The sequence below is a fragment of the Podarcis gaigeae genome, assembly GCF_964106915.1.
Source record: "Podarcis gaigeae genome assembly, chromosome: 4".
NCBI lineage: Eukaryota > Metazoa > Chordata > Lepidosauria > Squamata > Lacertidae > Podarcis > Podarcis gaigeae.
Window position 1 is genome coordinate 101676095 of NC_139677.1, and position 12772 is coordinate 101688866.

Here is a 12772-nt window from a genome sequence, read left to right on the forward strand (position 1 = left end):
CTCTTCAACAGCTTTACATAATTCCACATATTTCAGTTTTTCCACTCTTGTCACTTCCAGCAGTTAACCTGGGCTTGTGATGTAGATGGCAGCCTACATGGGTCATTGCTTCATTTTGAGCTTAATTGTTCCTTTGTTAATACAAAATCTTACAAAGAGGCAGGTGGCACCTGAGCCCCAGTATGTGACGTCAACATTGTACCCAAGTACTGCAGCTCTTTTTTTTTTCTTTTTTTTTTGGTAACAATGGCCATACATCAATATTTCATTATCTGTGCAGCTTGCTGATGCTGCAGATTGGCTTGGGGCCTATTTTTAGGAACAGTTGCCTCTGAGGTTGGATGTAGCAAGCGATTAATAATGCATGCCACCAATTGTATAAGTGAGGAAAGTTAGTAAAAAAAAATAATCATCCTGCATTTGAAATGTGAAGGATACAGTGTCGGGGGGGGGGGGGGAGTTCAGTGATGGAGGAAATGTTTTGCTTACAGAAAATTCCAGGTTGAATCCCTAAAATTTCCAGATTAAAAAAGGGTCAGGTAGCAGGTGATGTGAAATAGCCCTGGCTGCGATGCTGGAAGTCAGAGTAGCTGTTCTGGGCTAGGTGAGTGAATCAACCCAGGATAAGGCCGTTTCCTGTGATCCTAAATGTACTTACCTGTGTCTTGAAATTACTTTGAGTTACAGGAGATCAGCAAATGCTAGATCCACATCCAATTTAAATTGAAGTACTTTGCTTAATTGGATCAAGCAGAATAAAGGTGTAACTTTAAAGGTGTAATCATGGTGACCCACATAAGCTCTGTGACATTTCTCTTATTCAGGCATGAGGTGTAGACTTGGAGCATTACATGATAATTGATATCACATTTGGAGAAATGTCAAAATACTTTTTTGCAACCTATGTCATCTTATTCTAGAAACAGATGAGCTTGTACAAATAAAACAAGTTGTGGGTGCGCCTGTTTCTCTCCCTCTCTCTCTCTCTCTGAATGTATGTGAAAGCTAGGCCATGAAATTGGGATTTCTTAGGTAAGATTTTAAGTTTTGTTTTAGCAGAAGTGCATACATAATTCTGTCAATTCACTACTGCTTTGTTATCTTTGGTTTACTGAAAAACTGTCAAACAAAGCCAATAATTCAGAAGATAAGTTGATAATGGTTTTATGAAGCAGACAGTAGAATATAAATTTAAATAATAATAATAATACATGGAACATTCTTGTCTCCTTTCTCTTTGGGATTTGACTTCCAGAAATTAGAATCAAGCTCTGTCCAGTATTTGGAAACCTAGAACTATGGTGGGTAGAGTTTATTTACAGGAGTTGTACCACAGGTAGCTGACTTGAGTTGCCCAGATGCTTGGAGCCAGTCTAGAATCTCTGATTTTCAGGGCCGAACTAAAAGTCACATTGTTTATGTTTTTAGCCCTTGAGTGTTTGGGGTTTTAAATATATAAATACAAGTGTATTTATATATATTTATATATTATATGTATCCAGACACTGTGGTGGGGACGGTGTGGTGGGGAAGGGAGACTTTAACTTTTTGCTCCTGCCATGGTTCCAATAGGAATCAAGGGGTCTGGGCCTGCCATCTCCAGTGGGAGGAGAGACTGCAAGTAGTGTTCATGCCCCACACACGCTTACTAAACCACCGCTAAAGGATTAAAAGATGCTGATAAAATTGGGTCTATTTGAGGCCTTGGTACTTGATGTGTCTGCAAGACACCTACTCCCAATGTTGGAAGAAGGGGATACTGTACGTAACTCTTTCCCTCGTAACATAGTTCCAATTGAGCACAGTGGGACTCAGTTGTGGGTGAACGTGCACAGACTTGCACAAAGCTAATATTTTTGACTTTCACCTTAAAGCGGCTATAACAGATTGATTTAGCTGAATCAGTGCTTGTAGTGTTTTGGTATCTGGGCCTGTCTTCCAATGAAATAAATATTGCTTTCTTTTAAGAGTTAGGAATAAGACAAACGTGTTTTGAAGACTTGAAGATGTTAGAACTTTAAAATGAATTGACAACTAAAAGAGAGAAAACAAAATAATACGATAACTAGTAAGACTAAAACTGCAATTATATGCACACTTTTCGGGGAATAAACTCCATTGATTGCAGTGGGATGTATTATTTATCTAGCAAATTGATTGTATATGATATTTTATGGTGTCATAAGCAAAAATCATGCATAATAAATGTGCATAGTTGATAAGGCTGTAGGTCTTGGAATTAGACCTGCCATGGATAAATTATTTTATAGGATTACATATCTAACAGTCACTCTCAGAGTCATTCCACTGAAAATGATTTATGTGTGTCTCCTGTGAGAATGACCCAATTGGATACCACATACAGTGTATTCATATTATTATTATTTGGATAACTTGAAGTGACTTTTTACCTCCTACTAAAACCCATACAAGGGCTGGTTCTTAATGGAAACTTGTAAGGAATGAAGGTCATGCATGTATTTATTTTGGCACATCAGTTAACAGGCTGTAGATTGCTTCTACGCAAGCTCTCTGAAGCCTCGCTCAAGTGATCCTGGATTTCATCTTTGGCATGTTGATTTCTGCGCCAGGGTCTGATCCAGGTGAGCAAGCCACTAAAATGTAGACGTAATGCAACTGAATGCACTTCACCTCGGGCAGCTGCGTTTTGAAGAGCTTAATTGCTGCCACAATTCACTGGGAATGTCAGGGGAATTATGAAGTAGGAATGTATGGCAGGGAACCTTTTTTGCCAGAATTTTGGTAAATTATTGCGTATTGTGAGCCACTGCGGGCACAGTTTATTGTGGAAAGCGGCATATAATTAAACTGAAGCTTAATGTACTGTGTCCATGAAGACAGTAAAACTGCTGCTTCCTTGTAACCTCTTGCTGGCCTAGTATTTTGTCATATTTAATGAGCCATAGTTGGGAGGAGGTGGATATAATTTACAGTACCTCAAATTCTTAGGTTTATAGGTTTATGGATAGTTGGGCAGGGATGTCTGCGCGAACACTCTGTAATGGGGATTAGTCCTACAGCGACTGGGTATGAATTTAGATAAGGCAAATATAAATCTATATACAGTGGTACCTCGGGTTAAGTACTTAATTCGTTCTGGAGGTCTGTTCTTCACCTGAAACTGTTCTTAACCTGAGGTACCACTTTAGCTAATGGGACCTCCCGCTGCCGCCGCTCGATTTCTGTTCTCATCCTGAAGCAAAGTTCTTAACCCGAGGTACTATTTCTGGGTTAACGGAGTCTGTAACCTGAAGCGTCTGTAACCTGAGGTACCACTGTAAAGGTTTTAGGAAACAACAATATGAATCACATCAGGATTGTCTACAGCTTAATCCCTTGTTTTTAGCCCTGTTTTACAGCAGGGCTCCGTCTGCTTGGCTCCTATCTCAGGCTTTTGATTCTGCACCCACTATGGAAACTTTTCAAATTGTGGAAAAACACAGATCTGCCTCATCTTTATCAGCTCGCTCTTCTCAGTGGAACATAGGAAGCAGCCCTATACAGTACTCAGTCATCTAGTTCCACATTGTCTACTCTGATTGACAGTGGCTTTTTAGGGTTTCTGGCAGGCAGGCATCTCTCCCAACCTTACCTGAAGATACCAGGGATTGAACCTGGGACCTTCTGCAGGCAAAACAGAAATGCTCTACTACTGAGCTACTGCCCTTTCTCGTGCTTGGAATTTTGCACAAATGAGATCACTTCTCAGTTTTAAAAATATACAAAAAATGTATTCTTGTGAAGCTGACCATTTGAGATATGTGCATGACTGCAGCTTGTTCTCTGGTGTTATAAAGAAGATACCGTATTTTTGCTCTATAAGACTCACCCTTTCCCTCCTAAAAGGTAAGGGAAAATGTGTGTGCGTCTTATGGAGCGAATGCAGGCTGCGCAGCTATCCCAGAAGCCAGAACAGCAAGAGGGATTGTTGCTTTCACTGTGCAGCGATCCCTCTTGCTGATCTGGCTTCTGAGATTCAGAATATTTTTTTTCTTGTTTTCCTCCTCCAAAAACTTGGTGCGTCTTATAGAGTGAAAAATACGGTACTTAAATGTGTCTCAGATTACACTAAACAACTTTCTTCATTTGGTTTGCATTGTGAATGTCTGATTTCTGTTGAAGATGGTGGTGTGTAGAGCAAAGAGTTATGCTGGAGCTTGGTGAATCAATATTGTGCATGCTCAGGTGCTGTGTGGCTGTGAAAATAACAGCCTAGGGATGTAAGATCTAATCTGACTTGCTCAGTAAAACTTCCAGCATAGCGTGCAGGGTGCAGAAGGACTGGTTAGAGAATAGGGATACAATTTTACAGTGTGAAAAACTCTACACCATTTTAACTGGCGGTGTGGGTTTTCCAGAAAAAAAATGTTATGGTAATTTTGCATAGGAACCCTTTCACTGGAAAAAAAACTTATACTCTTGTTTATTTTACTTGTATTTAGTGAACAGTGCTAAAAACCTTGAACCTGCCAAGCTTTCCTAATAGTGTCTTTGCATTTGGCATCCATTCATGGTTAAAGCTGAACTTATTAATGGAAAATTTTCTGCAGAAAAAATGAGCACTGGAAAACTCCACATCTTGGAAAACCTTCCGCCCACATCACTAAATTTCACGTAGAAATAATTCACATCTTTCAAAGATATACCCATTCAGTTGAATTATGCTTACTTTCATATCTTTCAGGTCTTTTTAAGATTAACGTGTGCTAATTTTATTTTGGGTATGCATGCTGATTTAGAAAGTATGGCTATACATAAGTAAAATGTTATGGGCAAGATGATAATGGGAGTGGGATGGGTCTTATTGTTTTTTGAAATTTTTATTATGATGTATTTTGTGTTCTCATTTTGTATTATAATGTTGTGAACCATCCTGTGATTTTTGGATGAAGGGTGATATACGTATTTAATTCATCATCATCACCACCACCACATATTTTGCTTGGCTATTTCAGGTCAAAACCTGAATTGCCTTGATCTTAAGTAATCCAACCTGTTGCTGGATGGCGGAAGAGCCCAGAGAGCATATGTGCACCATTTGTCTTGCTCTGAAAAGCAGCATCATGACTCCCTAGAAGGGAGGATCAGTCCCAGCCCCTTTATTGATTCTTCAGCCTCCAGTCCTTTTGTCCTTGCATTGGTTCCAGGGCTATAGTAGGTGCTCCAGGTGGGGCTGCCCTTTGAAACATTCTGCATATTTCAGCTCCTGGGTGTGGGGAGATGGGATCATATTCAGCCACACACAGTGGCAGGCAGCTGTTCTGCTTGTAGTTGGTCGCCAGGTTCAGTTGCCATCCTGGGCTCCTTTGGGACGAAGGGCAGGATATAAACTGAGAATGCTATTCAGCTAAGTTTTACTCAGACCCATTGAAATGAATGGGCCTAACTTAGTTGTGTCCATTTATTTAACTGATTAAAGCTTTGCTGAATACCCTGCTTAATAAATTTAAAAAATAGGAGGAGAGGTGGTGTTGGTCTTTAATTTTCTTTGCATTCTGGTGCTTGCCTCCTCCTCTCTTCTTTCCAGAGGAGAAATGACAGTAAATCATCAGGAAAAAGCAGAAGAAACCTGTTCCTTTGGCTTTCGAAAGCTTGCGCTGGTGCTGTTCCTTTGCATGCCTAGAGGATATTGCATTGCGTGTGTGCCTCTTTTACCGTTTTATATTTATCAGAGTTTAATTGTTGTAGTCTTGTGTCTGACAAATCAGGAGAGGTGAGCTATGAAGGGTTGTATCAAACAACCTTGTTCAGTTGACAGGTTTCTGTCATTGGAATGGGGAAGGAAATAATTTTCAGCAATTCCCCTCCTCCCCTTCCTAAAATTGTCTGGAGGGTTCCGGAATGCAGGGCGGCGGGGGGGGGGGCAGCAGCGAGAGGGAGAATTGCTGGAAATTGCTTCCCTCCCTGGAAGACTTAGTGCTGGGCAGAATCGCTGGATGCAACCCAAATCGATAAAATAAAAAGCATGCTTATAATTTGTACCTGGGGGGAAAAGCAAGTAGCTTCTAGCTTCTAGTGAGTACTATGGGAAAATGTGTGTAGTATGTTGTCTTTTTCTTCTCCTAAGCTGGTGGGGTGGGGTATTTGAATAATTTGCTAAGAGTTCCACTTTCTGATATGGTAGCCGTAGGAAGAAAGTGACCACTCTACACATTTTCAAGAGCCTTTCATTACCCAGCCTTCCCTCTCCTTGTCATGACCTGTCATTACAGTGGTACCTCGGGTTAAGTACTTAATTCGTTCCGAATGTCTGTTCTTAACCTGAAACTGTTCTTAACCTGAAGCACCACTTTAGCTAATGGGGCCTCCTGCTGCTGCCACGTTGTCGGAGCACGATTTCTGTTCTCATCCTGAAGCAAAGTTCTTAACCCGAGGTACTATTTCTGGGTTAGCGGAGTCTGTAACCTGAAGCGTATGTAACCTGAAGCGTATGTAACCCGAGGTACCACTGTACAGAGTTGCAAGTTGAGATGCAAAGAGTGGGTGGGGCAGGGGAGAATATTCAAAATGCAGCAATAAGACAGCTCTGAATGTAATGGAATATTGTGCTTGAAGAGCAAGCATTTTATATTGCAATAAATAAATAAATAATATAATATATTTATGAAAAGCAATAAATAAATATTTTTAAAATGCGCTCTTTTTGCAGAAAGACAACTTTGTGACATCAGTTGCAAATGGGTTTTGCACCCACTTAGAATTTTCTGTTTCTTCAACAAAAAGTAGCGGACAAATTAAGCAAACTTCAAATCGTCCTTAGCTAAACTCTTTACTAACCCTGCTAGCAGATCCAGTCAAGGTTTGAAAAACAGTGCTAGTACAAGGAAGTTATACTGAGTGACTGTTACAGCTCACCTCCCGATGCATAGCCATGCATGAGTCTAGCTCTTCATCTCCCTGCAAAAGAAAATGCAAAATGGCATTTATCAATAAATGCTTACCTTCCATTGAGTTTTATTTAGAGATATAAATCTACAGGGTGGGATTTACCTATCAAATCCCATCAGCAAAAACCCTGTGCAAGGACATAAGCTTGTGTAATGGTGCTGTCCGTGCCCTCCTCTCCCCATGTGCCCCCAAAACAGCAGGAGGGGGTTGGGAGAACCCCCAAAACAGTGCATGGGGGCTGGTGGAGGGGGGGGTCATTCTGTCTGGCAAGCTCCAATGCCTGCACAAACAGAACATTCATCATAACATGAATTCCACTCGCAGTTTCTACCTCCTTTTCATTTTATTACTCATTCTATGATATTTAATTTATTTTTCCTATCCTCCTGTTTTACAAATAGAGTTCAGAGCAAAATTTAGACCTGGCGTTGTTTGTAGAAGAGATAGTTGGGGATGCAAGATTCTGTTTTTCCAGGCCACAGTGGTGAAAGGAGCATTAATTCCTAGAAAATAGTAGAGTTCAACCAAGGTTAATTTCCCACAGTCCATGAATCATCCCTCTGCTTTGTTCATTATTTGCAGTCGCTCACATCTTACCCTTTCGGCAAGATTCAATTCCCTGCCCCATTCGTGCAGAAAGAAGTATAATAATAGTGGCACTACGTCTCTGCCTAACCAATTCCGAGGCCCTCTAATTGGTGGGGAGAGCAGCTGGCGCTGGGCCTAAGCAACATCCTGGTCCATTTTCATCAGCTTCTGCCCCTTTTGTCTTGCTGATGGAGTGGAGTGGGATGAAGCTACAGCACTGGAGAACAGCCACCCGCAGCAGATGCGCAAAGCAGGAGCTGCTCAGGAGTGGACAGTCGGGGAGTGTGGTAGCAGGGATGGCTTACTGCTGTTCTATATTCATTGCCGTGGAGCCAGCTGCATTTGTTATTGATTGATTTATTCTAAAAATAATAAAATTCCACTCCTTCATGATGCAGCTGTAGAATGGCAGAATGCCTACAACCCTGATCAGAGCCAAGTCATTGGCTTGAAGCCCTGCAAAAGCTGGCCGCTAGGTGCCAGTGGCATAGAGCATCTGTCGATAAATGAATGGAAACTGATAGAAATAGTTTTGAATCAGGGGAACTTGGGTTATAAAGCAGGCAGTAGTGGGTGAGGACTAAAGTGAAGTGGGTGAGGACTAAAGCAGTCAGTGCATCTGCTCCACCACCCACCAAACGCTCACGCGTTCCAGAATATGGGTGTGTGATCTGGATGTTGGTAATAATAATAATAATAATAATAATAATAATAATAATAATAATAATTTATTATTTGGGCAACTTCCAACAAAACACTAAAATATAATAACCTATTAAACATTAAAAGCTTCCCTAAACAGGGCTGCCTTTAGATGTCTTCTAAATGTTTGGTAGTTATTTTTCTCTTTGACATCTGGTGGGAGGGCGTTCCACAGGGCAGGCGCCACTACCGAGGAGGCCCTCTGCCTGGTTCCCTGTAACTTGGCTTCTCGCAGCGAGGGAACCGCCAGAAGGCCCTCAGCGCTGGACCTCAGTGTCCGGGCAGAACGATGGCGGTGGAGACGCTCCTTCACGTATACTGGACTGAGGCCGTTTAGGGCTTTAAAGGTCAGCACCAACACTTTGAACCTTTGGTTCTTCGTATAGATTTTTGTTGTTGTTGGGGTTTTTTTGCATTCTATGAAACTCTTTAACTAGTGGCAGGTTGTTATTACAGTGTGTGTGTTTTGTCTTTATATTGTAAACCGCCTTGATATCTTCAGATGAAGAATAATTTAAAAACAGACATGAAGAACCGTTTGTTGATATTCATTTCCATGGTGCCGCATAGTTGCTTTGGTTTCAACAGGAAATGAAACTTTTTTAAAAGTTTCCCTCTGTGACTCTCAGGACTTTCTTCTATTGAACTGCTTGCAATGCTAGATCTGGAGACTGAATAACATTAAAACTGCACCATGGGTGTTTTCCTCATTCTGAAATAAATATTATTCAGGCTTCACAAGCTGATTGGTGTCTTGCAGTTGCTGGACCTAGAAGCTGGCTGACCTCTTTGTGGTAAATGTCACCGTTGCTCACTCACCCTTGGGACTTCAGATTCCATTGCCTTTTTTAAACCCCTGCTGAGGAGCCCTGTTTACCCTGCTCACCGTGGAGAATGGCTTTAGAGACATGCATATTGTTGAGCAACTCTACGTTATCAAAAGTAGTTTGGTTTTATTATGTAGTACAAATTGCACTTAAGATCATTCCGTGCTGTCAGCCAGCCAGCTCCAAGTTCTGGCTGAAGCAGGAAAGCAATAACTAGCAAAGGTTGCTGTGATTACATATCCACTTCAGAGAGTCTGGCAGAACAAATCTTTGCATATGTGCAAGGCTCCCACAAATTACCTTGGAATTTTCCCCTAATCTCAGAACAGGTTTTGTCTTGTTCTTAGCATTTAGTGAATATGACTGGAATGAATTGCTGGTGCTTCATACGTGTGCCCTGGGGACACCTGAATGGGAAATAGACATTGAGAAGGTGGGGGGACGGGAATCGGTTAAATGAAGAATTATTATTATTATTATTATTATTATTATTATTATAATATCACACATTTTCTCCAAAGAGCTCAAGTTGGCATACACACTTTCCCCCCTCTTCTTTTTATTTCACAACAACCCTGTAAGGTAGGTTAAGCTGTAGGACAGTAACTGGCTGAAAGTCACCCAATGGCCTTCATTCTCAAGTAGAGATTGAATCCTGGTCTCCCAGGTCTACTCCAGCACTCTAATCACTACTCTACACTGGCTCTTCCTCTAGTTTTTCTTCTCAGGTAAACTTGAATATATTTTTATGGTGCATAACACACCTACACACTATAGCTGACATACTAACCTGTCGCAACACACAGTTTGGAAAGCTCTGAACGAGATCGTCATCCTGCACATAACACAGGCTAGGACAGCAATCTTCTCAGTGGCGTCTGGAGATGCCGGGCATTTGGATCATGTAGTAATTGTTGGGGACAGGTTGCTACAGATACTATCACTGCTGCTTATTGTATTTTATTTGATTCTTTGTTTTTAATGATATTTTATTGACAAGTGGCTGTTTTGTTGCCTTGTGTTCCATACTGACTAACTGGGCAGCGTACCTACTTATGCTACATGTTCTCTGGCTTGAAAATGTTTCTTGGCACAATTTACATAAGTCTATTTGTTTTGTTTTGAAGGGAGTAGATCCTGCATGCTATGAACTGTATGATCTGTTAATGCCCTTGACCCCTTATATCCTAGTGTTCAGACTTTGCAGTCAGCCATGAGGTTTATTAAGATGCTATCTACTGACATCAGCTTGGTTTGGGGTACTTGGGCCACATTTACTCACTTCTCTAGAGGGGTAAAGACATAACCAGATGAAGAACAGCCAGGGTTGATTCACCAAACCTCCCTGTCCACAGCAGCAGAGATTCTGCACATACACACACACCCCGGGCTCATGTTGGTGTATACAGTAACCATGTCAGGCTGTGTCAAGGCAGCAGAGAACGTGCTCTGTACTTGGCTTGGCTTTGGTGTGCTACTGCAGATTCAGACGTAACAGTTGTGGCTTTTATGTGCTGAAAGGGCTGTGAGACTTAGTCCTCAGATATAACCCAAACATATATGATTTCATGCAGCATAAATGCTGTCCGGTTCTGAGTTTTGTGTTTGTAAAACATAACCCTATTGTGTGTTTCATTTGCAGAATCCGAAAACGAAAGAGCAAATTGAAAACTTGCTACGAAATGGGAAGAATAAGGAGCTGCGGGACCGTCTATGCCATCGGCTTACCTTTGGAACTGCCGGGCTCCGCTCTGCCATGGGGGCCGGCTTTTGCTACATCAATGATCTTACTGTGATCCAGTCAACACAGGTGAGCTCCAGGCAACATGGTGCAGGCAGGAAATCTATGCTACTGTCTGTCCCTCTTCTTGCAAATACAAATATTTGTATTTTACAAACACAAACATTTCACTTTCCAGTCCTGAGCCCTTCTGGTGTGTGGTAGTTGCCCCAAAGAGTATGGACGCCGTGGAGTCAATTAGTAGAGGAAATCAAAAATTACTGTTATTTATGAAGTGTCACCTGTGTGCACAAGAGGGCAGATCTCTGCCCCGAGGAGCTTGCAATCTAATACAGCACAGCGGAAACAACAGTGCGGGGAGTGGAGGCATGTGGAGCCGCATGTACAGCTGTTTCAGTGGCACTGGCACATGCTAAGGTATAGTTGCTGAATGAGTTACAGTAGGGCAAGGAAATAGCAGGTTATAACGAAACCTTCGTGGTAAAGGTGGGCCTTGAGGGATAGCAAGGAAGAGAGATGGCATCATATTGGTGTTCTGGGAAAGAGTTCTGAGCAAACAGGGTAGCAAGGGAGAAAGGGCAGAGTCTTTGAGGGAGCAGACCTCTGGACAATGGAGGGTGAACAAAAGCTTTGTCCAATTGAGTCTGCACAGAGAATTCAGGGGAACAAAATTGCCTGTCTGTTTAGAGCAGTTAGCTAAGGCCAGTCTCTAGCTCGCAACTTAATCTACCTCACAGGGTTATTGTGCAGTTAAAAAGACCAGGTGGAACAGTCAAATGCCTCCCTGAACTGCGGCCTTACGGTTTTAAAACATTTTTATTCATTACATTTTAAAAAATCTTCAGTGTCTGTGGATGAATGTGCTTCAGGTTGAGCACTTTTGGGTTGCACTCCGCGGCAACCCGGAAGTAACAGAGTGCGTTACTTCTGGGTTTTGCTGCTCACGCAGGCGCAGACGCTCAAAATGACGTCACACGCATGCGCAGAAGCAGCGAAAAACGACATGCGCAGACGCGCTGTCGCATCTTACGTTCCATTCAGGAAGCAAACGGGGCTCCAGATCCCGTTCGCATCCTGAGATATCACTGTATATTCAGAGGAAACAAAGAGTGGCATCATTGCTGCCTCACTAAGCAGGAACCCAATTGTGCAAAGTTGTGCCCAAGGAGCTGAACTACACATCAGTGTGGCTTCTCTTTTGGGGGTTTATGTTGGCTTTGCTGAAATTTCAGGAGCTCCAAAAGAGAGCTGTTTCACACAAAAGTCAACTACCTTGCCATATAAATTTGAGCTTCCCGTGTGCGTATGGTCGATGTAATTCCCTTTGTGAACATGAGCGGCTGACAAGCTGAAAGCCTTCAACTATAAATGATTACCGAATTAATATGTGCATATGAGGAGTACCAAAGCACTTTTACTACAGGGCAGGCTTTAAGAAACTAAACGTGCTCATGGGCCTTGCTCAACTGCTGAGGAAGCAAACACAGCTTTGTACTTTCTGACCTCTCTGTTTTGTTCACTTTGAAAGTGTTCATGCTGTGACAGCCTGAAGAGCACGTGCCGGCTTTGTGTTTTGGTCTACTGGAAGCACGAGGAACTTTGGATTGGCTGCTAAGTAATAATAAGCATTCTTGGCAGAAGACTTCAGTTCAGATACCAGGAAGTCTCTGCGAACACTGTTGTGCTAGCTTTGCAGGTTATCTCCCTTACTGGTGGTTATTTTCTTCGGTAATGATTTTTTGTTGCATAAGACAGCATTCTTTGACAAGTGGGTTAAGGCAGGTTTTCCCCTGAACTTCAGGAGTTCTTGAAAATCCTTGTTTGTCTTCTTCAAGTCCTTTGTTTCAGGTTTATATTTGCATTTTGGTGAAGGCTAAGACTGAGAAATCATTTTGGGAGGCTGCCAGCTACATTACTGGTTTTGACTAAACATTTGCATTTTGCATTGACTAGAAAATAAATAAGTACAGGGCTGGTCCAGCTTTGCCATGCCAAATACAGTGGT

General features: G+C 42.0%; 1 protein-coding gene across 1 annotated transcript in view; it reads left to right on the plus strand.

Moving 5' to 3' along the window:
* Positions 1-12772, plus strand: part of PGM2L1 (phosphoglucomutase 2 like 1) — a 39226-nt gene that overhangs the window by 2594 nt on the left and 23860 nt on the right. Inside the window, exon 2 of the mRNA XM_083736763.1 lies at positions 10669-10836. Coding sequence (XP_083592889.1) covers positions 10669-10836 — 168 coding nt within the window. The remainder of the gene's footprint in view (positions 1-10668; positions 10837-12772) is intronic.